This window comes from Thunnus thynnus, chromosome 9 (genome assembly GCF_963924715.1).
Source record: "Thunnus thynnus chromosome 9, fThuThy2.1, whole genome shotgun sequence".
Classification (NCBI taxonomy): Eukaryota; Metazoa; Chordata; class Actinopteri; order Scombriformes; family Scombridae; genus Thunnus; species Thunnus thynnus.
In genome coordinates this window covers 19,110,761-19,135,263 of record NC_089525.1, presented here as the reverse complement: position 1 = coordinate 19,135,263, position 24,503 = coordinate 19,110,761, and the positions used below count along the sequence as shown (strand labels likewise).

Below are 24,503 nucleotides of genomic sequence, written 5' to 3'. Positions count from 1 at the left end.
CACAGTCAGGCTCAAAACATACAGCTTCAACATAAGCATGCTTACACAGTAGCCTCATCCTTGTCTGTGAACATGCAAACACTCGATTTCCTCTGTTTAACACAAGTGCATACTTTAACTTGTAACAGAACAATGTTGGAGCGGAGTGTCTGTATTGTTTATGCTGGGAGTGCCTGGTGTAGATGGATAAGCCAAAATAACAGTTCGAGAACATTTTGGACTGCGGACAGATGGAATGAGGAGAGAACAGAGATAATGTGCTGGAAAGAGGGAAGAAAACAAAAGCAAACAAAAGCTCCTTTCCTGACATAGACATGAAGAACAGGACAGGAAACTGTTACATCGAGAAGCACTTGATTTATCTTGTTGTTCGAGTTTGAACTCACACCTGAACTTGGATAAGACTTTTGGAAACACACATAATTGTTAACATTTTGACTTTATCGGAGAGGGGAGCGTGTCTGCCCTTGTTCTGTGTTTGTGTGCACAAGAGAGTCCAGAAACGAATGCCAGGGAAACTTTCAGTGTTTATTTCAACTCTAATAAAGCAGAAAAATACATTAATACAAACTTTTCCAATGATATATAACAACCATTCAAACTGTATACATCCATCTGAGTCTGAAATATTTACACAAGCTTACATTCAAAAGGTGTGCTCTGTAGTTAGCACAGCTGTGTGCTGCAAAGCTAAATACTGTAGCTCAGCTGTTAAAACATTGAGGCCTCGTTTACACCTACGCTATTTCTAAAATTATGCTGCGTGCAGTTGGTGGGTTTGTCCAGCGGTGTGTCAGAGCCCCTGCTGCGTGTCGCAACCCAGCACCTCCAGACGCAGAGCGATGTCGTTAATCCAACCCCGCGGGTGGATGCGGAGGTAGCGGCCGAACAGAGGAGGATCAAAAACATTGAGAGCTTCTTCGTCTGGATCGCTGTTTCCTGGGAAGATCTGAGGAGGGAAAAAATGAGGAAAGAAATGAAGAGGTGACACACAAAAGGACCGCAAATATAAATACAGATTAGAATCAGCAAACAATCTTTTTTTCAATCTTTTTACACATATGTTTTATTGGGGGTTTTCATACGCCGCTTTGAGTCAACTATGTGTCATTAAAACATTAGAACACTGTGTGATGGGATTCTTTTGGTGAGTTGTCAGCTCTTTACAACAGTGACTCAATCATCTATGTAACTAATGGAAACTGTGAGATGGAGTAGCCCGTCTACATCACTGATTACATGAGGGAATACATGAAATGAGTAAAGAACGAGGGAGTGACTGCAGTTTTATACACAGTTTTATGGAGCTGTGGTCAGGCAGGAAGCTGGATCATGTGAGCTGACACTGGAAAACTTGGTGTACCTTTTCTCCGTGGGATCTCTCCTCTAACACGCTGTTCCAGGAGTGTCCATTGTGACTGACGGTCACTGAGAACTCTGTCACCATCATCGGTGTCAGCAGTGACTTCGCTCCCTGCATCACCACGCCTGTGATGCGTTTGACCGACCCCAAGTCCACTTGTAGCCACTCGTGCGGGTTATTGTACTGCGGGACAGAGGAGATGTTTTGAATTAAAGACAGGAAAGTTCTACAAAAAGACAAAGCCAAAGAAATTATGTAACACACATAAGAGTGGTGTGTTTTTTTAGAAAGAGAGAGCAAAAGGAAACACCACAAACCAAGGACTCCCTCTCCCACATTTCTCTAAGACGTCTAGGAAACTGGTAAACAAGGGACATGTTCCTGGCAGCGCATCTCTTTTTCCACTGTTTTTCCACTAATATGGATTCACATGGAGAAAACCAGATTAACTGTTCGTGTGGAGATTCCCCCCACCCCCAGTTTAAGGCCTTTATCCATCATTCATAATAAAAATAGGTTTTCACTGATAAGGAAGAGTTGTTTGGCTACAGGAAAAGTCCCTGAATAAAAGAGAAGAGGGCCAAGTGCCACCTTCCTTTTAAAACCAAAACTCTTCCATTTATATAAACAAGGAAAAGTAAGTCAAGGTGGTCCCATTATATTTTTTACCCTGTTTTCTTCTGTTTTCCTGCTTAGATGAATGTTAAAAAACAATGTAGAAAAGCTGGCTGCAGCTACTGTGCAAAAACTTTAAAATATTTATTCATCTGAAGTCTTTAGGCTTTTGCAGCCCTGTTAGGACACCATTCAGTAGAAGTTATGTTTCTGTTTGCTGACCCACAGTGGCTGACCTCAGCCAGAGATCACAAGTGCTACTGTTTGGCATGTGACCTTTAATAAAAGCTCAACAGTCAACAGAAGGACAAATCACACCTCTACAGCTCAGTGCTGCAAAGTGTGAAAATGATAAGCTGCTGAAGAAAGGAGAGGAGGAACAACAGGATAAAATAATGAAAGGAGAGCAGTTATTATGGACAACACTGGCTTCTAATCTAGAGTGAGAAACAAGAGGTGTTCAACGTGGCTTTTTCATTAAAATGTGTGTTTAAGACATGAAAAAAAAAAAAAAAAACACCACTCACCTCCGGCCTCCAGGCGTTGGCGCTGCCTTCCTGATGGAGGCGGGCGAGGCTGGCGCTCCAGGTACGCAGCAGGGATGAATGAGTTGAGGAGGCACTGAAGCTGCTGTCAGAAATCTTCTGGAGCCCGAGAGGGAGAGAGCAGCCTGGTCACAAACACACACACACACACACACACACACATACACAAATCATGAGTCATTCTCAGCACTTTCATACATTAAAATGAACACTGAGATAAATTCTGTTACTGTAAGTAAAACTCACTGTTAAGATCGCAGCCCAGCAACTCCATTCGGAGTGCAGGGCTTTGCATAAATGCGTATGGATGAATCCTGATGTAGCGGGCCACAAATGGTGGAAAGAAGCGGTTTTCTTTCACCTTGGAGCTGTCAATGTTGCCACGAAAAACCTAAAACAGAGCCACACAAACAGATTTAAAGGATCATGTCGGTAGTGACCTACAAATGAGTAACTGCCAAGCAGTCTCTAAATCATAACAGAGCACACGTTTTTGGGCTGATTTCCAACATTCCAGGAAACAGTTGGTTTCCTTCTCTCTTAACTTGCAAAGACTAGAAACTTGCTTGAGATAGGCAATGCATTACATTAAAAAAAAATCTGCCTTTACTGTATTTATTTTACAATTTAACAGCATCATGCCATGGTTAAACTCTGCTTCTTGGTGCCATTATTACTGCTCAAACACCCACGGCCAGCTACTGAACAGCTACCTTTTTAATGCAGGGTTAGGTTTAACTTTTTTTTTTTTTTTTTTGTCCTCTTGGATCAATTTTCTGAGATTGTAAATGCACAACCAAGAGCAGCTTCCAAAATGGTACCTGCTCACAAATGTATTACCATGCAATGACAATTCTTCTTTGACAAAAATTATGAGGTAGGTGAAATGTTAATTTACCAACAACCAGATTATAAATCAAGGCTCTGCAAGTTGATTTGAAATTTTAGTTGAAACTAACTGAAAACAATGTCTGACTGGTGGTTAGAAAATACATTTTTAGCCAAACAGCAAGCTTTGGCTCTGCAAAAATGTTAAATATACAGAATTTGTAGTAAATAGGCTAAAAATACAAAACCACGTTGTGTAGGATAGTTTAAATTTTAGATTATTTTAATGATGTTGTCACCATCTCTGGTAAATAGAAAGTAAACTGCTTTGCATCAGTTTTTAGGAGGAGATGGTTCATTTTCCTAAGAATTGCTGCTTTTTGATTGTGAAATATTTCGCAATAGATATTTTCACAATACACATAACATATTCTATACTGTATCTAGAACTTCAATTAAATTATATCAGTGTATTTAGCACATAGTGTATTAATCTGCTGTTCCATTGTTGTTCCATTACTGCTTGTATTCCAGGTTCAGTTTCTGCTAAAACTGAAGAATCAACATGTTATTGCTGTTAAATAGTAACCCTAACCCAAGTGTAACAGATGCTACCACAGTAGAAGACATACACGGTTCTTTCCAGTGTCGTTTCCTCTGTAAATGGTCCACGTCTCCTGGTCCAGGCTGTAGGAGATGTTGAAGAGTGAGATGTAGTTGTCCCTCAGCTTTGATCTGACTCCCTGCGTCTGCACACCATGCAGCAGCATGGGCTTCAGGAGGTCAACCTAATAACACACACGGCATCACATTTCATTGTGCTCCGTCTCTGCTTACATGTGAACATGACGAAGATCAGTGTAAATGCTGAGCAGAGGAAATCTGTGTATCTAACCTGTATCCATGACATCTTGTTTCTGCCCATCCAAGCATTGATATAACCCGACTGATCCAGCCTTGCCAGCCTCGGCTCCCAGCCAGCTGGAAACACATATGCAAACATGGTTATAATCCAAGTTAGTAATAATTTCTAGGCTTTCAGATTTCATAAAGCTGCCTGGTGGCGATGACTGGGCTATTATCATTTTCATCAGTGCACTGGTTATTTGTGGCAAGCGCTTCATCTCTCTGCAAGTATAAACAAGTATGAAGTGTATTCTTGTGTGCTTGTAATATAAAATGAAAAAAAAAAAACAACAACAAGAAATAAATGTTGTCTTACGTTTGTGATCAGATGCTGTCATCTGGAAATCCTCTATCCTTCCAGATTTCATTCCCAGAGGCGAGACACACCCTGCATGAAAATTCCAGCTTATTAATGCATGTCAAATTTGAAGGTGCACATAATTATCCCATTCAGAAATTCCCGAAATACATTTCTCTTTACTTAATACACCTAGACTGGTGTACTAGGTGGTTCCACACTTTAACAATGCCATTTATTACCTGAAACCATCAGAAATTGATAGAACATCATGCTTAATCTTTACAGTATATGAAAAGGGGCAAGTACACTCGGATTTGGGATTTTGACATTTATGGAAATGATGTGTAGCTTTACAGATTTTAGCTCAGATTTTTGTCTGAGTAATGTGAGAAATCATCATTTATTAAAAAGCCCCGTAAATGAAACAATAACTCAATACTTTACAGTGTTTAAAATATGGGAAAAGCCTCTGCCATAATTCATACGATGTGATGAAACATTTCAAAGTGCAGAGACAAGCGTGAAGGCATTTACTACAACTGTCATTAATGACATTTCTGGTGTTGCAAAATCTCTGCAAGGCTCATTACACAACACAAAACAAAATGATGAACTCACAAAAAACTTAACAGACTTCTCTCTTTTTAGATCTTTAACAATAGTGTGGTAAAAATAAGGGTGATGTAACAGGAAAAGGTATTTTGTTACTAAATCAAAAAGGTTTATGTTCTTTAAAAGTGACCATTACAGGACATCTCAGACTCAGCATGTCAGGCTCAGCTCTTCACTGTCAGACTCAGCTCAACTTTCAGTTTCAGTCTAAGCTGTACTTTACTGTACTCATGTGTAGCGGCTAAGCTGTGCTCCGACCTCAATTCTAAACGTAGCATGCTAAAGTGCTAATTTTAGCATGAAAACTTGCCTACAGTTAGCATGTAGCCTACATTAGCAACTGTTGGATGTTTGCATGCTAATGTTGAGCATGTAACATCAGCATCTTAGTATGTGCAGTGTGCAGTATTAAGCATAAATGATGCACTGCACCGGAGTTAGCTTGAAGCTAATTTGCATCCGTAGTCCATTATAATCAAGACATACAACAACACAACAACAAACAGTACAAAGCAAAAAACAAACAAACAAAAAACCAAAAACCAAAAAACAAACAAACAAGCAAACAAACAAAAACCTCACAAAGAACACGCCATACAAAATACAAAGCCACACACAACAGCACATCACATACACCTACAATGTCAATTAAAAATTAATAATGTAAACTAGGCTCAGTGGTCACACAGCTGATTCGTCTTTAGTTGATTTTTTAATTTGGCCTTGTATGCATTGATAGAACTACAGTTCTTCATATAATCAGGTAGGGCATTCCACTGAGTGGTGCTTTCACACAGAAAGCTGACTGCCCAAATGCAGTGCGACAAAATGGTCTGGTACAATCTAGTATAGGGGGTATTCTGGAGGATCTAATAGAACTTACTGAGCAAGTATACACAAAGTCACATGGTGGAGGAGGGGCCAAACCATTTAAAATTTTATAAACTAGGCACAATTTTGAGAATAATCTAAAATTGTCAAAGCTCAGTGAATTGTATTTCTCCAGTACCCTACAGTGATGGAAATGCATTGGCTTTTTGTCCAGAGTTTTTAGAGTTCATTTGTATAAAGACTCAAGAGGTTTTATGGCTGTTTCTCCAGCCTGCCCCCAACATGTGATGCAATAAGACATATGAGAAAGAATCATAGCATGCATAAATATCTTGGCTGCGTCCAAAGAGAGACAGTTTCTAATATGTCTAAAATTTGCTAAGTTGTACTTAATGGTTTTAACCGTTTTTTTTAACATGTTTCTGAAAGTTCAAATTTGGATCCAGTGTCACACCAAGATATTAAAATCAGTAACTATGTCAATTTTTTCACCTTTGATGAGAATATCAGCGTTAGGAGGTTGTACCATAGTCTTAGAGAAAAACATACCCTTTGTCTCGTTTACATTTAGACTCAGACATGATTGATCAAGCCAATGTGTGATCCTTTCCAATGCAATCGCTAGCTTTGCAGCAGCTAACTCAGCTGTTTTTGCATGTGTGTACACAACTCTGCATCATGACACTGTTGAGGGAGATGATTAATATATAGGCTAAATAATAGGGGACCTAACACTGACCCTTGTGAAACACCCATTGTGCACTTCATGTTACTGGACAGTGTGTCACCAAATTTAACAGAGTGTCTCCTATTAGATAAATATGAAGACGTCCATGCCAGTGCTCCAGATGAGAAGTTAAATTTAGAGAGTTTTGATATTAAAAGATTATGATTGACTGTGTCGAATAATTTGCGCAGATCTAAAAATACAGCACCAACTACTCCTCCTTTGTCAAGTCACCATTTAATTTGCTCTATTAAGTGCAAGGTAGCAGTTTTGTTGTAATGATTTGCTCTAAAGCCAAATTGCATATAATGTAGACCAAAATTGCTTGTATTAAGAAATGTTGTCAGTTGTTTAATGACAACTTTCTCAGCAACCTTTGAGAGTACTGGCAGTGTAGTTACTGGTTTCAAGGCGGTCTCCATATTTGAAAATAGGCATGACAATGGCACGTTTCCAGTCATCAGGAAAGGAGCTGTGTTTAAAAGACAAGTTAATTAAATGAGCAATAGGGGGAGTTAAAATATCTTTGTGTGATTTGACAAACATGGTGTCAAATTGGAAAGCATCTCTACTTTTGGAGCTTTTTAAGGAGCTGATGATTTTATTTACTTGTAACTCATCTACCAGCTCGAAAACCTGGCGTGTAGCATCCATAGGAACAATATCCAGTTTCCTTTGCGTAAATTTTTTTCCTAACTCATTTACAGACTCAAGAAAAAAATTATTAAAGACAGAAGCAACAGTAAGATGATCTTCAATTAACTGTCCCTGTACTTTGAGTTTAAAATCTCCTTGTGAGATTATCGATGTTTTGCCAGATCAATTTACTGTTGCCTTTTGCCTCATTCAAAATATTGAAATAAAAACGAGATTTAGCTTCTCTTAGCTCTTGGTTTATAAATCTTAGTATGTTAGCATGCAACAAATATATATAATATATATATATAATATATATATATATATGATTATTATGTAATATTTAGCATATTCTGCCAGTTCCAGTCAGTCTTCATATAGTAGCCTCAGAGACTTTGTTTAGCATTTTAGTAACATATTTTAGCATGTAAGTGTTATATGCTAAAATTTACTGACTCAGTCACTTTAGAGACATCCTTTCATAAACTGTGTGTTAAAGTGGAAATTGTGACCTGTTGATGGCCCTAAATGAAAAGTCAGGATTCATCCTCTGGTGACCCTGAAATCTGTACCAAATTAATATCAATCCATTCAGTTACTGATGGGATATTTTACTCTGGACCAAATGATAGGAGACTAGTCAAACTGACTGACATTGCCGTCCCTAGAAACATTTTAGCTACAGTAAATAAACTACAGTAAATCCACTATTCCTACTCTAATTATATATTAGATTGTGGCTTGTATTACATTAGAAACAATATTTTTCACAGATACAGTATGTGACATGTGTACCTACGTGAATTATAGACCAGTAGTTTGGCCCTCATTCCGGCCAGCTGGTAGTCTCCTATGGTGCACTCCACCAGCCATGTGCCGACTGTGGGGGGTCTCATCTCCACTGTGCCAAACACACCTGGAGGGGGAGAGCAACAGAGAGTAATGTCATACATTTAGAGTCAAGAATAACTATTTCAGAGTTTAAGTGCGTGAACAGAGATAAGAGTAGGATGGAACCTAGATTATTCTGCCAGGCTTCATATTAGGAAACTGCTCTCACAACTGGACTTTTTCCATAATGTTACTACTAGCCTTAGAATTAAAAACATGTGACATCTGCTCTTGCTGTCTTCCCAGACACTCCCTCCACATCTGTGTCTTCCTAATTGTTGTCACACCCCCAGTGCCTCTCTCCCTCTTCTCCTTGTGTGTTTGGTTTGAGTCTGTGATTGTCTGAGTGGACACAGGTGCGCCAGAGTCAGAGCAGAACCCCAGAACCCCCCCCCCAATGGCACCTAATCCTGCAATCAACCCCGCCTATATATTCTCAGCTCTGCCAGATGAAAGCCTCTGTTCAGTCAGTAGGGGAGAACGGGGTAAGTAGAGCCAGTGGGTAAAATGAGCCACCCCCTTTATCTAGGTAACCATAAGCAAAAGTAATCATGTGATCACAAATTAAGAAAGTATAGTTCACATTACTCAATCCATCTTGGACTAAAGCACATGGAGAGAGTGGTCAGCAAAACAGAGCAAAAAAAAAGATTCTTGTTATGCCAAGTGAATTCATCATGTTACTAAAGTTATCAATCTTGTATCTTAATTAAAAAAGATAAGTTTTGGACATTATTACATGTTAATTTAAGTCAGTGTAAGCTACAAAACAAGGTCATAAACTTAGCATAACTGTGGATCTGAGCCACTGTGTGAAACAGTTTTATCAAAATGGAGGTTGTGGAGTAAAACATGCCAGTGACATTGGGGCAAGTTGAGTCAATGGCTCAGTTTACCCCCAAAAATGATTTTCTGATGTTCTAGAGACGAGAGACCCTGTTCATGTTAATGTTTGATCCATGTTACAAGTGCTACAATGTTGATGAATAAATACCTAATTGTTGACTGATGTTAAATTTAAGCCACACACAAACATGCTGTATATACAGACAGATGACATAAAGTGTCTTAGTAAGGTGTTGGGCCACCATGTGCTGCCAGAACAGCTTCAATGCTCCTTGGCATTGATTCTACGAGTCTCTGAACTCTTCTGGAGGGATGAACAACATTCTTCAAAAAGATATTTCCTCATTTGGTGTTTTGATGATGGTGGTGGAGAGTGCTGTCTAACACGTCAGTCCAAAATCTCCCATAAGTGTTCAGTTGGGTTGAGATCTGGTGACTGTGAAGGTCATAACATATGATTCACATCATTTTCATACTCATCAGACCATTCAGTGACCCCTTGTGCCCTATGGATGGGGGCACTGTCATCCTGGAAGAGACCGCTCCCATCACGATAGAAATGTTTCATCATAGGATAAAGGTGATCACTCACAACAACTTTGTATTGATTCACAGTGACCCTTCCCTCTAAGGGGACAAGTGGACCCAAACCATGCCAGCAAAATGCCCCCCAAAGCATAACAGAGCCCCCAGATCCCCTCACGGTAGGGGTCAAGCATTCAGACCTTGACCAGTTTTTCCTTTAATTTGTCACCTGTCTGTATACACAAAAGCACATTTACACACATATTCTTTCTGTAGCTAACACACAAAGATCACAGTTTAATCTTTACCGAAAGTGTTTAGGTAACATGTTGAACAACAGGACACAAACATATAATTTTACTGAAAAGTATGAGTTTTTGCCTTTGTTAAATTGATGGCATTAATAAAGTTCAAAATGATCTCAAATTTGTTTGATTTTGTGTAATTTTTATATCAGTATTTAATGGTAGCACTAATTACCCATAAAGCGCTCAATTTACCCCTACCTTGGGGTGAGTTGTGCCATTGGACTAACTTTTTTTGATGGGTCATGGTTCTAAACCCATAGTAATTAGATAACTTGTTTTAATTTCCATGGGGTATATATAGTTACTCTTATTTGAAACAAATACACTTTCATTTTGCAGTAAAATCATCAAATGTAAAAAGTGGCTCATGTTACCCCGTTCTCCCCTACTCTGCTCCCAGCCGTTCTTGTCTGCATGAGCATTTTGCTAATTGCCCATGGCCTTGTACTCAGTCTGAACCTGTTTCTCTCTTCCCCGCACTTCCACCTGCTCTGCCCTCTGGCCCCTGTCTCCTGCTCCTCGTCTTGTCTTGTCTGCTCCGCCTGGCTCAGCTCTGAACCACTCCCTGGACCTCACCTGGCTAAACTTCTAACCTTGCAGTCCTGAAAATAACTAGTCTTACTTCAATCCTGTCTCCAGCCTGTCTGTGTTCGCACCTGGGCTCACGTGCTTAGTTGCCAGGTAACAAAACGTGGTTGATATTAAAGAGTTTTGTGATTCACATGTATGCGTTTATACATACAGTAATTCCTGTGGAATTAGTTCAGACCGAAGAATAGAGTTGAGGTTGTATGTAACGTATTTATAAATGTGTATATAAATATGATACATATATTGTAAATATCAATATGTGCGTGTATTTACCAGGGAAGAGGTTGTAGACTCCCATGCGGTGTTGTTGTTCAGTGTGAACAGTGAAAGGCAAACCATGGAAGTGTGCAGCGTGGTACTCTCCATCACTTCCCACATTCAGAAGATGCCACCTGACTAACTGGTGCTGGGCCACCAACAGACCAGGAAGCGTCTCTGCCACGTAACCATTTATTGCTGTGGAAAAAGGTGGGTGTTATTTATGAGGAAAAAGTATGACAGCTAATCACAACAAGACACCGACAATCCACTATATTATCTCCACCTGCAAACTTGTTGGTGATATGGTACCACGGGTCCTCAGGGTTCACCTGACATGGCGGGACACAGTAGTGCTGCAGATTCTCCTCCAGGTACCAGCTTTTAGTTTCATCAAAGGTGTGGAAGAGAAGGGAGAACTCCTGGATGTTTGGCTGCGTGTTCAGACGAGGCCGCAGGGTACCGGGTTTACAGATAACCAGTGGGCCGATCAGACCTGAATGAAGGTCCCTCTCCTGGAACAGAAATGAAGAAATATGTATTTTCTGCTTATTATATAATGATAGCTGATGTTTTTAGCATGAATTTACAAAAATGAAAAAAACAAACCTACAAAAAGAACTATTGCTGCCTCACTTAAGGCTAAACACTTAAAATTTCAAAACTATAATACTGATTTGCACATGCAGAAGTCAAAGACAAAACAGAAGATAATACAGATTCCCCTAAGAATAGCCATGAAACATAACACTGAAACAGGCCTATACAGACCTTGTCCACAGTGGAGTAGTATGCCCCAGCCTTACAGTCAAATTCACTTTGAGTGGGACCTTGTTTTTTGCTTATTCTCCAGTTATAAGTCCGGGCCTCCCCAGGAGCCACAGGCTCTCCTGGGACCCCGGGTGGTGCAGAGGAGGAATGGGTTTGGGAAGCGCCAGCCCCCTGGCTGCGGTCATACACTCCCTGCAGGTGAAATGAGTAAGGCCTGGATGCCTTGTTTTTAAAGACCACCTTGAATAAGACAGAAGTAGAAAACATAAGTCACCAAACACCAACATTAGGTGTTTTAAAAAGCAGTTTTGAACAGAGAGCTGTATATGTATATTCATAGCCTCACTCACAGTGAGGACATCATTAGTCTCAGCTCTGATGAAAGGCCCCATGATTCCCAGGTGACTCTGAAGCTCTCCTCTGCCTACAGGATCACGGAAGTCTTCATTTCTGTAGGCTCGAAACACCACCTTCTTATACTCTGACAGGAACTTCCTCATCCCGCGACGCATCTCTCTAAAGGGGTTAATACACAGTTAAAAATGACCATTTAGGATGTTAGGGTAATGTATTGGAAATTAGGAGGAGGAGGAATAGTTCAACATTTGACTCTGACAAAAGGTAACAAAGCCCCCCGCCAGCACCTCTAAAACTAATTAACATGTTATATCTTGTTTGTTTTTTGTTAAAAACCAAAGTGAAAAACAACAATTCGTCATGTTGCTATTACTACATAGGACTGTTTTTTGGCAGTGACTTCCCAGCCAAGAAATAGAAAGAAATGTCAAACTTTTAATCAGTCAAACAGGACAGAAAAAACATTTTGTTGAGTAACTATTTCCCGACAACCTCACAGTGATGTATGATGCTGTTTGACATTACAGCACCCTGTAAAACCACAAACTGTCCTTTGACATTTCTGTTTGTATCTAGATGGACAAACAAAACACAATATGTTGATTAGTGAACTTAAGAGTTGTTGGTAACAGTACATTTTTGAACTTCGGACTGAGCCAGTCTAGCTATTTCCCCCGCCAACAGTCTTTACGCTAAGCTAGGCTAACTCTCATCTCTAGCTTCATATTTAGACGTGAGGGTAGTATCAATCTTCTTGTCTAACTTTCAGCAAGACAGCGAACACTCTATTTCCAGAAACGTCAAACTATTCTTATTAAGTCCAGCACAGACTTATGGACGACATATAATCCCTACCTTGGTTTGATAAGCTGATGTGGTTTTCTGATGCCATAGTCCCAGGCGATCTCCTCTGCAGCGATGTAGTAGTTGCGATATCTAGTCCCTCTGGAGCGTGGGTCCACGTGACCTGTGGCAAATATACCTGATGTGCTGTTCACCTAAAATAAAATGCAGCATTTACTGTAGGTGAAGGGGGGACGTTTGGGTTTGTGGCACTTATATGCAGTGTATGGAATAACTTGTATGGGAACATGCATCACATACACACACACACAGACAGTAGTACCTCTTCGCTGTAGTCATCGCTGTAGTCATCATACTCTAGAGACAGATCAGTCTGTGTTGCGTTGTCGTTATCAGCAGTGTAGGTGTAATCCAGACCCAGCAGATCCACTGTCTGTCGCTCAGGTTTAGTCTGAATGTGGTTTTGTGGCACTAAGTTTCGATCCATTTCTTTTGAATCCCTCCCTTCTACAGTTGAGACCTTTGTGTTCAGCAGTGGATTACCGTCCAGTAAGATCTCGTTGCTGTCTTTAAGCTCTTCCTTTGTGCCATTCTTTTCACCTGACGTTTCACTCCCCTCCTCAGCTTGTACCTCAGCACCAGTATTAGTCCTATTTTCCATACCCTCTCCTTCAACCTCTATCCCAGTTTCTCCATCTTCTGTGGCTCCAGAGCTGATGTCTCCATCCCTCCAGTTTCCCTCTGCCTGTCGTCTCCGTCTGTTGCCTCCTTCACCTCCATGTTCAGTCCCTCTCTCTAGTTCCTCCAAGATATCCTGTGGGATTCCTCCCTCAGTCACCCTCGTCACTTTCTTCAGCTCGCATGCTAAGTCTCCATCAACAGTGATGTTTTGACCAGTGGTGACTGCTGACTGAGTATCGTTAGCAAGGGGTTTCTTGCACACTCTAACCATCACTGTGCGATTTTGAGGTCTAATACTTCTTGGATTTATTTGATCGATGTAAAAGAAATCGTCTTCATCCCCATCATGATCGACTAGGTCTCCGTTGTTGCAAGGACGAACGGTGTAATGGATGCTCATCCCTCGGCTCTTGAGGCTGCCATCGAAGGCACTGATCTCCCACTCACCTGAGAGAAGAGATACGTGAGAGTAAATATGTCTCAGTTGTGTCTTGGGGTGGAAAAAAGACAGGCATATCCTGAAGTGTCTAGACTGGGTAATAGGACAGTGGTCTTGATGGGCAGTGCTACTGTATCTTGACTACTTGATCACATACTGAATGATGCTCTGATTTGCAACACAGTCGGTGTGTGTTACACTTCCAGACAAAGAGTAAGAATCTCTGTTGAAATGCCAGTACAAAAAACATGTTGTGTGTGTAGAATTTTTATTATCTTTGAAATGATTCTGATAATAAATTTTTGTTTGTAGAAAACAGGAGTCAGCCACAGTGTCTTTCCTAATGCTGCCTAAAACTAACACATAGTGGCTTTAATAAGTGCGTCAGCAGTGCTGTTTGAGGCCCTAAATGTTCTACTACAATCCTAAACCTCAGGATAGTAAATACTGCAACCCAGTCAGCCCAAAGCAACAATTCGCAGTATGTTTGAGATGGATTGTTTTATGTAGTCTTTCGCTTAAATGATTTGTTAACTATATCGGCATTGAAGCGGGATAAGCAGCGTAGGCCTACTCTGTCTGTTACACTGTCAGCTTATAGACCATATAGATTTTACCATGATGTACAAAGTACTGACTGGAAAATCAACTCTCAACCTCCTCAGTCAAGAGACTGTGATAAGATGTCAAGTCAAGTGTTGTGTTCCCTTATTAGATTCCTAATTAGAATCATTATTTTCTTATGTTTGTCCAAATATATAAACTGTATGTAAACATATTAAACTAGCTGCTGAATCTAATGTGTATCTGAACAATTTTATCTTTTATTTTTTCTTTCTGTGGGAACTCTAGCTGTTAATAATATATTTCTACTGCATCAAAGTTACACTGGAGTACAGGCTTCCAAGACACACCATGATGTCAAATTATTTTATACCAAATAATCCTGTTTGTATATTTGTGTCAGATTTAGGGACATTTTTGTAATTTGAGGCAATTGCAGTCTACATTTAGCATTATCTAGATATTGGACCTATAGTTAGCAGAGCTGACATTCCAGGTTATGACCAGCCACAAATGCCAGCCAAACATGATCTATGTCAGATAGTCTGTGGCTTTCCATTATCTTAAATCTCAAAGTCATAAATTAATTAGTTGCTTTAAGTTTGGTTACACCCATCAACATTATCTAACCAATGAGATTGTTTGTGCTTTCACAGAGAATTGTATATAACTAAAACTTCAATTACCTATCAGCTCGGTCTCCATGGGAACAGTCACGCCAGTCATGGGGAAGAGGGTGAGGACGGACTGGTAGAGGCCGTGGTACTGAAAGAGGTTTCCCGTGAAGTAGACAGAGATGAAGTCACTCTGGGTGCCCACGTTGACCACGTGCCAGAAGGTGACATCAGTCTGACACATCACAAACTGGCGCCCACTGAACATAATGCCATTCACACCTGGAGGAAGATGGAAATTCAACACAAGCATGTTTTTGTTTCACTTCAGCTCAGCTCGAAGTAGAAGATTGGAAAGTGACTCCAAGGTGAACTCACTGTAAATGACGTTGGAGTTGTAAAATTCAGCATCTGAAGTGGAGGAGGAGTTTTGACTGGATTGAATGTTTTCGTTGATGTACCAACTTCTGTTCTCATCAAAGACAGCAAATATCAGGCTCGACTCTTTATCTGGCCCCAACTGCATGTAACAATAAATAATAGATAAAAATAGAGGAGACACAGGATATTAAATTACATAAGAACAGGTGAAAGGCAGCATTTCGGCTTGCATCTTCTTGCATTTAGACTCTTCTTAGGGCTTTAGCATGTATAAAGCAGTGTGTCTACAAGTGATATATGTGCAGCTTCAGCATATGAATCAATACATAAATGTATAATTCTTCTTACCAGGCGTCCTTGGTTGTCGAGGGCATCATACTTGCAGATCAGCAGGGTGCCCACCAGCCCTGAGGCCAAGTCCCTCTCTGGGGACACAGTGCTCTGATACAGCTGAGTCAGACACTGAGGGTCCCCCGGCAAGGGCCCGTCATCTGTCGTTAGACTCCAAATGTAGCCAAACGTCTCGTTGGGGGGCACTCCCATGGAGTGCAGGTCCTGCTCTGCAGCTGTTTGATTTGATGAGTTTAGATGAAACTTTGATATTGGGCATTTGAAATGTTTACAAAGCAAACACACAGAATACAAAATGCACTCCATCATTGGTGGCAGAATTACAACTACAAGATTAGGGGGGTTTTAAATCATGTATTGCTGATAGTAATATTACTAGGAGTAAAAATGTAAGCAGAGAAAGAGTCCAATACAATGCTGCACAAAATAACTACAATAGCAAAGAACGCCTTTAATGAAATATTTCCTTTTCAATTGAATTTGATTTTGTATATTATTATTATTATTATTATATATCACAGGTATTTTAATATTTTGTAATAGGACTTCCTGTGATAGGACTTCCCAATTTTAAACTTTTGTATTTAGATGTAGATTTTCTTTGTTATTATACCATCTTTCAAAGTACTTAAATTGCATAATTTTGGTTGCAGAAAAATGAGAGATAATGCTAGTGAATATTGGCACAGTCTATGTGTTGCTTTCAGCCCATCTATCCCAGTGATGTGGGTTGGAAGATTTTGGAGTGAAGGTAGATGTCAGCCTGTTTTTTGGGGGCATCAAAGTCAAAGTTAAATTTGTACACATAGTGGCTTTAAACACTCAGATCTTTTGACTGGTACTGTATATATTACTTATATCTTGGTATATGCCAAATATGTGTAACAAAAAAAAGCATTTCTAAGTATTTACTGTATATATAAAATCCCTCTCATCATATAACTACCCATAGATTGTAGTAGTTAATGAAATAATGGGTCATGGGTGGAGGGTGTTTGTTCAGATTTCAGAGGGCAAAACTTTGTGGTTGAGGTCTTATTAATTTTCTGCTCCTTCTCTGCCTTGTAATATAGCGCAGCTGGGGAGGTGTATTTAGAGTCCAATAATCCTCCAGAGACTCACGCTAGTTTGGCCACTTTTTAACAATCCAATCAAATCCCCAAATAATTAGAAAATTCCACTTGAAATGATACCCTTCCCCTTTCACTCAGAAATACATCTAAAGACTAAAGACACTCTAACTGCCTTTTCACTGAGCCTTTAAGTTAGGAGCACTCAAACTGTGAGAGAACCAATTAAATTTTACAGGTACAAGATTTGTGTCGGTGCTTAAGCTTACCATTTGTGGATTTATGCATTGGAGAGATCTTGGAAAGGCCATTGGGGTAGATGTTAAAAGGGCGACTGGCCAGGTTTCTGAATGTGATCTGGAAACAAAATTCAAAGCCAGTGGAAGATCAATAGAAAGTTATACAAAGATTGTGTATTCTGCTGTTTTAGCTCAAGTCCCTTATTCACAAATTCCCATATTTTCTGCCTTTGACTCACTTACATGGACCTGATCGTTGACTTTTCCTTTCAGCAATGGACCCAGCAGTGTTATCTTGTCAGGGTTCTTCCTCTGAGTGAAAGATCTGTCTGTGTATTCTACATACACCACTTTTTTATACTTGTAGCCGAGGTGATGAGGAGTTGCAGGCAAATATCCCGACTGCAACTCACTGATGTGGCAAAGAGAAAAGAAATTAAAATTATCAATTCAATTCAAATCAACAATTCCTATTCTCTTTCTTCCTCCCCCCTTCCTTCTTTCTCCTACCTGTCTGTGGGTTTGAGATGAGGAGCGTAGTCCCAGGTGACCTCTTCAGCGGCGATGTAATGCTCCCAGATTTTATACTGCTGTCCCCTGTTGCTTCTGGCTTGCACTTGTGGCTTCATGGCTTGAAAGCTTATGGTGTTGAACAGATTATCATCATCTTCATCTTCACCGCCGTCCTCGTAATCCCCGTGATTGACATTACGCATGTCAGGCCCCGGCAGAGCGACGGGGTCTGGGCACTTCTCCACCGTGAACCAAGCGTTCATGCCATCTTGACACAGCAACAGTGCAAATTAGCAATCAGTTATGATTCATAGGATGCAGGGAAACCAATCTGAATCGGCCTTTCTTACCGTGGCGGTGAGCATATATCTGACAACTGATCAGGAAGCGGCCTACAGTGGAGGGTTTCATTTCTGCAGTGGTGAAGGTCATAGGGGTCACCTCCATGGTGACTTTTCGATGGTTCAAAACCTGGAAAAACCAAAGCGAATGTTCTACTCTTTAACACAGTTAGTTTGAGCAAGAATATGATAAGTAATAAATTAGCATAAGTTATAAATTAGCAAAACAAAATTGATAAATTGAAATTGATTTGTGACAAGGAAAACAAAAGAATATTTTTCTTTTCTATAATCATCTTAATTGTAAAATAAGAATTCAATGAACTGCACAGTGTTCATAGTGCATTTTTATATTTATACCATTACTTATTTCTTCAGTATTTAGCCCATAAAGTCATAAGTGTAAAAAAAATCCTTTAACCTTTAAATCTGTTTACTGTGAATATTTTTTTTCTCAAAACCTGAATTACCTGCAGAGAGTGATCCTGGAACTGAATGGAGTGGATTTCTGGAGCTGTTCCCATCCCAATCAAATGCCAAAACACATGATTACGGCCCTGACACATTGTCAGACCTACGCACACACACACACACACACACACACACACACACATACAGGAAGTGAGGACAAATTCCTGTGCAGACTACATACAGTGCAGACACTGATACAGCAGCGCACAGTGTTAGCAACACTTAACATTACAATATGACTACATGGAACAAACTCCCTGGCTGCAGCCGATGTGGTTATTTACCATGCAATGTAGAGTTGACATATCCATTGATGGTGTGGTAACTCTTCCTGCCGGCAGTCCTCCGGAACTTCTCTCTGCTCTTCCTCTCCCCTATCTCCCCATACCAGCTCTTGGTCTCATCGAACACCGCAAACAGCAGGACAAACGCTGGATTTCTCCTCTGGCCGTCTTCTGTGAATGCACCTGGAAGAACACACACACATACAGTATGTACATCAGTAATAATTATTTCATAAATGAACATAAAAAAATAAAAAATGACTTTTCACCCCCTTTTCTATAGAGTGAGATAAACCTCCAGTGCATCTTTTCCAAACATTTGCGAAATAAATAGACAATTTTGCAATTCAGCTAACTGGAAAACTAGAATTCAAGAGACACTCCACCGACTTTACACATAAAGTTCAATTTACTTGTCATGAAGAGTACTGCTCAGCCAGTGAAAATAGTTCTGAAGGAGTTTTAAAGCCATTATCAGTAATGGAGAGTCTGATGAAAGGTGCCATCAAGTTGCATCATGCAAAATATAGGATCCTGTGTTTTTGGAGTCTGAGTCATAGTAAGTCAGGATATTTTTGACCAGACTTCTGACCAATCTTTTAAAAAATCTGTTTCCTACAAGTCCCCCGATTTTACAGAAGTGCAATACTAAGTCACTGGAGTAGACCTTCACTTCATATGCATAGCATTATGGACTATATTTCCTCTCATATCTTACCTATAGCAATACAATATAGCTATTTTGAGCTTGAAAGAACAGCTAGGCTATCGAGTCACAGCTAGATGGCGTGTATTAGCATAAAGCTAGCCTTTATATTATTAAATACCTCATTGTCCTTTTCACCGGATTTTAGTCTAACTTAGCCAGGAAAACAGTTTTTAATGAAAGTTTTCTTAAATCAATGAGAATTTTTCATCCTCTAACAAGCTTCAATTGAAATCTGTGTCTGTCTGAATTTGGATGGTGTTTATACGAGTATGTGTTAATGAGTAATGAGATGATGAGACAAGGTGTCAATTATTAGTAAGAGCTTTACAGAACAGTACATGATAGAAAGATACAATATTGACAAGACAAAATGCATGACTGTCGACTGTCTTTGACCTCCCGCACACACTGACTTGACTTGCAGATGAGCAGGGCACCGATGAGTCCTGAGTTGACGTCGCGGACTGTATCCACCTGGGATGAGTAGGAGTAGGTGAGGCACTCGGGGTCACTGGCGGTGGGGCCGTCCTTTGGGCTGATGTCCCACACATACTCATAGTATCCACCGGGAGAGACGGCGTCATCCTCCTTCTCCTGGCCCGCCGTGGAGTCATCATACCCGGCTCCTGGAGGGAAAAGACACAGCATGACTCATCTGTATTGATTCAGAAGCACTTGTGGTCTCAAAGCAGGAAAACTGCTGTCAATGTGGGGTAAGATGAGCAATTAAAAGAATGCATACACCTTAGTTAAATCCACCTTGGGAAAAATACATAAAGTAATTGTAATTTCAAAGAGATACTATCCTGAAGGACAAAAAAAAACTCAAGAAATTGTCAAGTAACTAAAACAGGAAATAAAACTAGATGTTTTGTATCAGCAAGACCGCAGTGTATGCTGCAGCAACACGCACACACAAGCAACAACCTTTCCCTCACCCTACATGTTACACATTGACATGATTAGATTTGCTTCATGAAAGCACATTCCTGAACGTGACAGAAGCAGCTTCTCCGATTATGATAAACTCAGTCATAGTTATATCTACCCTGTGGCAGGAAGATGTGAGCCGTTTACAGGAACTGACTGCTTTGGATCTACAGCTGACATGCATTAGGACACATGCCAGTGCCTTCTCTCATATGAATAACGCCTCTGTGAGTTCTCAGACAAAATATGCAATTGCTTTTTGTTTTTGTTTTGTATTTTAAAGGCATTTAAACCCACATTTTTAAAAATTGTTTTATATACTTAAGTTAGTTTCCTGCCTTTCTTTCATACTCACACTCTTGCTGTAAGGCTGACCTGACCTTTTGGCTCTAACATGCGGCTACAAATCTGCACACAGAAGATAATGGAAACCGTTGCTGAGTAATTTCTTAAGAACAAGGAGGCAACCTTTATATCCTTATTCCTGTGTATTGGTTTATCGTGTATACTGTGTATATTGTCATAATAAACAGTAATTTTCCCATGAACGCTTGTGGTTGCGTGTGGCGGTCTGACTAAGATTCCTCCTTAATCTACAGTAGCATCAGAAGAGTGAGTTTATAAGCTTTTTGTGTTTTTGCCATTGTGTCATCTACGGTGTAATCTAGACTTCACATAGAAAACTGATTATGAGTCAAGCTCTTGGTCACAACTTGCGCAAACAGAACAGAATGCTGCTGACTAACAAACACTTTGTGATGGTGTGCAAGAGAGAAATGAAAAAAGTTCAGTTCGGTACCTTCTGACTGCTTCCAGTAGGTGATCCCCACAGGGCTGATACTGTAGGACTGAGAGGCCAGGTTTTTGAAGTGGACCACCACCTTGTCGCCAGCCTGGGCAAGGATCACCGGACCTTGAATACCTGCAACCATGTGACACAATTTTCTTTAACAATTAGTAATAAAAAAAAATCTGAAGATATTCTGTATATGCTCTAAACAGAACTGACAACTATGAAGGTTCAACATGTGTCCTGTCTTTAAAAAAGTATGATATTTGTATGAGATTTCAGGTTCTGGTTCTGATTTGTTTGTTTCTGTATTTAATTTGTGCTCAAAAATATTGGTTGTTGGAGTTGTTGTAATCCTAACAAAAACTGATGTAATGACAGAAAGTCTATGTTTTAAGTAATCAGATATTTCAAAGACGCAAGAAGTGTATAATAAAGAGCAACATCAGTGGAGACCTACCTGTCCAAGTTGGTCTCGGCTTGGGGACAGTGTATGTGGAGTCTGTGTACTCCCTGTAAACTGCCTTGATATATTTTTGAGGAATATCTTTGAATTTTCTCCTACAAACAACAACAAAATAAGGTATAAAAATCACTTGAACCAAACCAAACTACTAAAATAGATGAGACAATTGCCAGAAAACACTATAACACCCCCCTTCATTCATTTTACCTGTCTTAAGTCATTGTTAATTTGTTATTATGTTTAATACTTTCTAATGAATTCCTAAAAAACATGAACTTGTATTGGAAGCAAGCTTAATTGTCCTAATCCCTGTTGCTGTATTTTTCCAGTTGATTTAACAGAACTGACCTCTGGAAACAGGATATGAGGACTAAATGACATTTCAGAAAGGACATTCATGCAGTGTGCTGCCCACCAGGAGTGAGTTGTTCAAATTAAACAACAACAAAAAAAAAGTTCACCTTTGGTCGGTCGCTGGTTCATCATCGTCGTGGATATAGTCCCAACCGATTTCTACAGCTGCAATATAATACTCTCTAACAGCAGCCTCTGCGACGGAGCAGAGGAGCGGCAGCAGCAGAAGAAACGTCGCTTGCATCGCGGTGTGCGCACCTGTCGGTTCCACGGTGTCCCCACTTAAAAGTCTGTCCCGGCTCTGGTGCTCTTCCCGCGGGCTGAAATATTTAAAGGGCTGGGGGTGGGCAGAGGAGAGGAGAAATAACTGGGAAACTGAAGTTGCACGTGGGGGCGTGTGGGGGCGCGTGCTGGTTACACACCAAGAGTGTGTGAGTGAGATTGCTCACGCTCTGCTGTGAAAGAATCAGATAAGACCTTATTGTCCGGGAGGGGAAATTTGTCTTGGACTCAATATGCCTCTGTAGTAATGCGCTGATATAATACAGTGAACACGTACCACACATAAATACAAACACACACAATGATGCAATATATTATATAAAATAAAACAGTTTTAAACATAAAAAAAATCTTCCTCTATCCTCCGATAAGGGGCCCATCATGGAGGATTTGTTTGCTGTAACTCAATTAATAATTAATTGATGCTTTATAGATCCGTTATAAGCCATTAATGAAAGCAACTTCTGTGTTTCCAGTTGTGAAAATCCCATTATCTGCTGTTTATCCTCCTCCCGAAAAACACATCTTGTTAACATTTATAACCAAAGCCTTAATGGATTATCAGAAAACATTTATTAATAAATTACAGACATTTATGACTGAATTATTACAAAATAGAAAGGGAATTTCCACCACCTGGCAACCCAATAGTTGCTGCAACTGTTAGAGCGGCAACTGTTGCTGTAAATGAGAGTTTCTGCTCTTGACAGTAGGAAACATTGTACAGCTTTTTTTTATTGATTCATCAAATGCTTTTGACACTGTTAATCACAGACTACTTCTGGATAAATTGGCCTTGATGGGTTTTGAGGAGACATCCGTAAATGGTTTCGGGACTATCTCTCTGATAGAACACAATGCATAGATGCTACAGGATTGAAGTCAGAGGTTCTAGGATTAAAATATGGTGTTCCACAAGACTCAATTTTAGGCCCATTGTTGTTTACCTTTTATATCAATGATATCTGTGCCTCAGTAGACAATTGTAAAGCACATTTTTATGCAGATGATACCATTCTTTATGCTTATGTGCCATCTGTGGAACAAGCTCTGTCAAATCTTCAGTGTGCATTTGACTGTGTCTAGACATCCTTGAAAAATCTTAGATTGGTTCTATGTGAGTCCAAGACTAAATGTATGTCATTTATGAGGTCAAGAAAGTATGATCATCACGCCAACAGTATTCAGGGCCCAAATTGAGTGTAAGAGTGTAAGATTACAAATACCTGGGCATTTGGCTAGATGATAAGCTTTCATTTGAAACACATGTGCTTGAACTCACAAAGAGGGTGAGAATTAAACTGGGTGCACTGTACAGGATCTGGTTATGCTTCTTTTTAGAAAACAGAATGGCAATTGTTCAATCAACTAAAATCAACTATAATGTCAGTCTTAGATTATTGTGATATTGTGTATATGCATGCAGCCCCATCCATGTTGAAATCACTTGATACAGTTTACCACAGTTCACTACATTTTATTACTCATGATCACTGTGAACTATACCAGAATGTGGGATGGTCTTCTCTCAGTGATAGAAGGGAAGGACACTGCCTCCTTTTTGTTTATAAGGCTTTACTAGGCAAGTAACCCTTCTACCTCACTTCTCTTTTAAAACCCAAATCCATCTGTCATAAAACACGCTCACAGGAATTTATATCCCTTGAAACTCCTCAGATCAATACTCAGCTTGGCAAATTAGTTTTTATGGTTTTTGCACCAAATAAATGTAAGAAATTCCAAGGGGTATTGAAACTGGACAGGTATGTGTCAGTGGATCATTTTAAATGTCTGCTGGATGATATTGTTGTTGTACAGTGTTCCTGCTTTGGTTGATTCATAGACATGGTTGCTATTTATTGTTTATTTGTCTGCTAGTTATTTGCTTTATTTGACATTTTATTGTTATTACTGTGGTAGTCATCATATACTGTATAGCCCCTATGAATGTGAACTCAGGTCATTGCTGTAAAAGAGCTTAATGCTCAGTCAGTTTTCCCTGATTAAACAGTGGTTATATATGTCATTGGTGGCCTATAACAGATCTATAAAGTCTTATAACAAACAAAGCCTTCATGATGGTTGCCTTATTAAAAGTGGTAGAGCGGGTAGCCTGCTGTACTGTTTTATGTGCCTTTGATACTACACTATGGCATCATTGTGTGTGTATTTACTTGTATTGCATGTGTTAACTTCATTCTATGAGCTTTATGATGTATAAAAACATTAATTACAATCTGTGAGGGGTGTCTTATTAGAAATTGTGGTACCCTCTTGTGTATAGGCTTTTCATGGATGTTTCATCCAAA

At 39.8% G+C, this 24,503-nt stretch overlaps 1 protein-coding gene across 1 annotated transcript; it reads right to left on the bottom strand.

Annotated features, from left to right (window-relative positions):
* Positions 1–509: 509 nt before the first annotated feature.
* On the bottom strand, positions 510–22,290 carry f8 (coagulation factor VIII, procoagulant component). Its single transcript, XM_067599424.1, has 27 exons — positions 22,020–22,290; positions 21,553–21,653; positions 21,102–21,224; positions 19,786–19,998; positions 18,664–18,846; positions 18,379–18,482; positions 17,918–18,038; positions 17,565–17,835; positions 17,298–17,466; positions 17,085–17,172; positions 15,743–15,960; positions 15,392–15,533; positions 15,086–15,295; positions 13,038–13,843; positions 12,767–12,909; positions 11,905–12,070; positions 11,555–11,794; positions 11,070–11,298; positions 10,799–10,981; positions 8,164–8,280; positions 4,574–4,645; positions 4,247–4,332; positions 3,984–4,139; positions 2,770–2,914; positions 2,506–2,648; positions 1,364–1,546; positions 510–949 (listed from the first exon to the last, which is right to left on the bottom strand). Exons 1-27 carry the CDS (start codon positions 22,154–22,156, stop codon positions 794–796), a joined length of 4,905 nt encoding a protein of 1,634 aa, XP_067455525.1. The 5' UTR covers positions 22,157–22,290; the 3' UTR covers positions 510–793.
* Between the last annotated feature and the right edge of the window lie 2,213 nt (positions 22,291–24,503).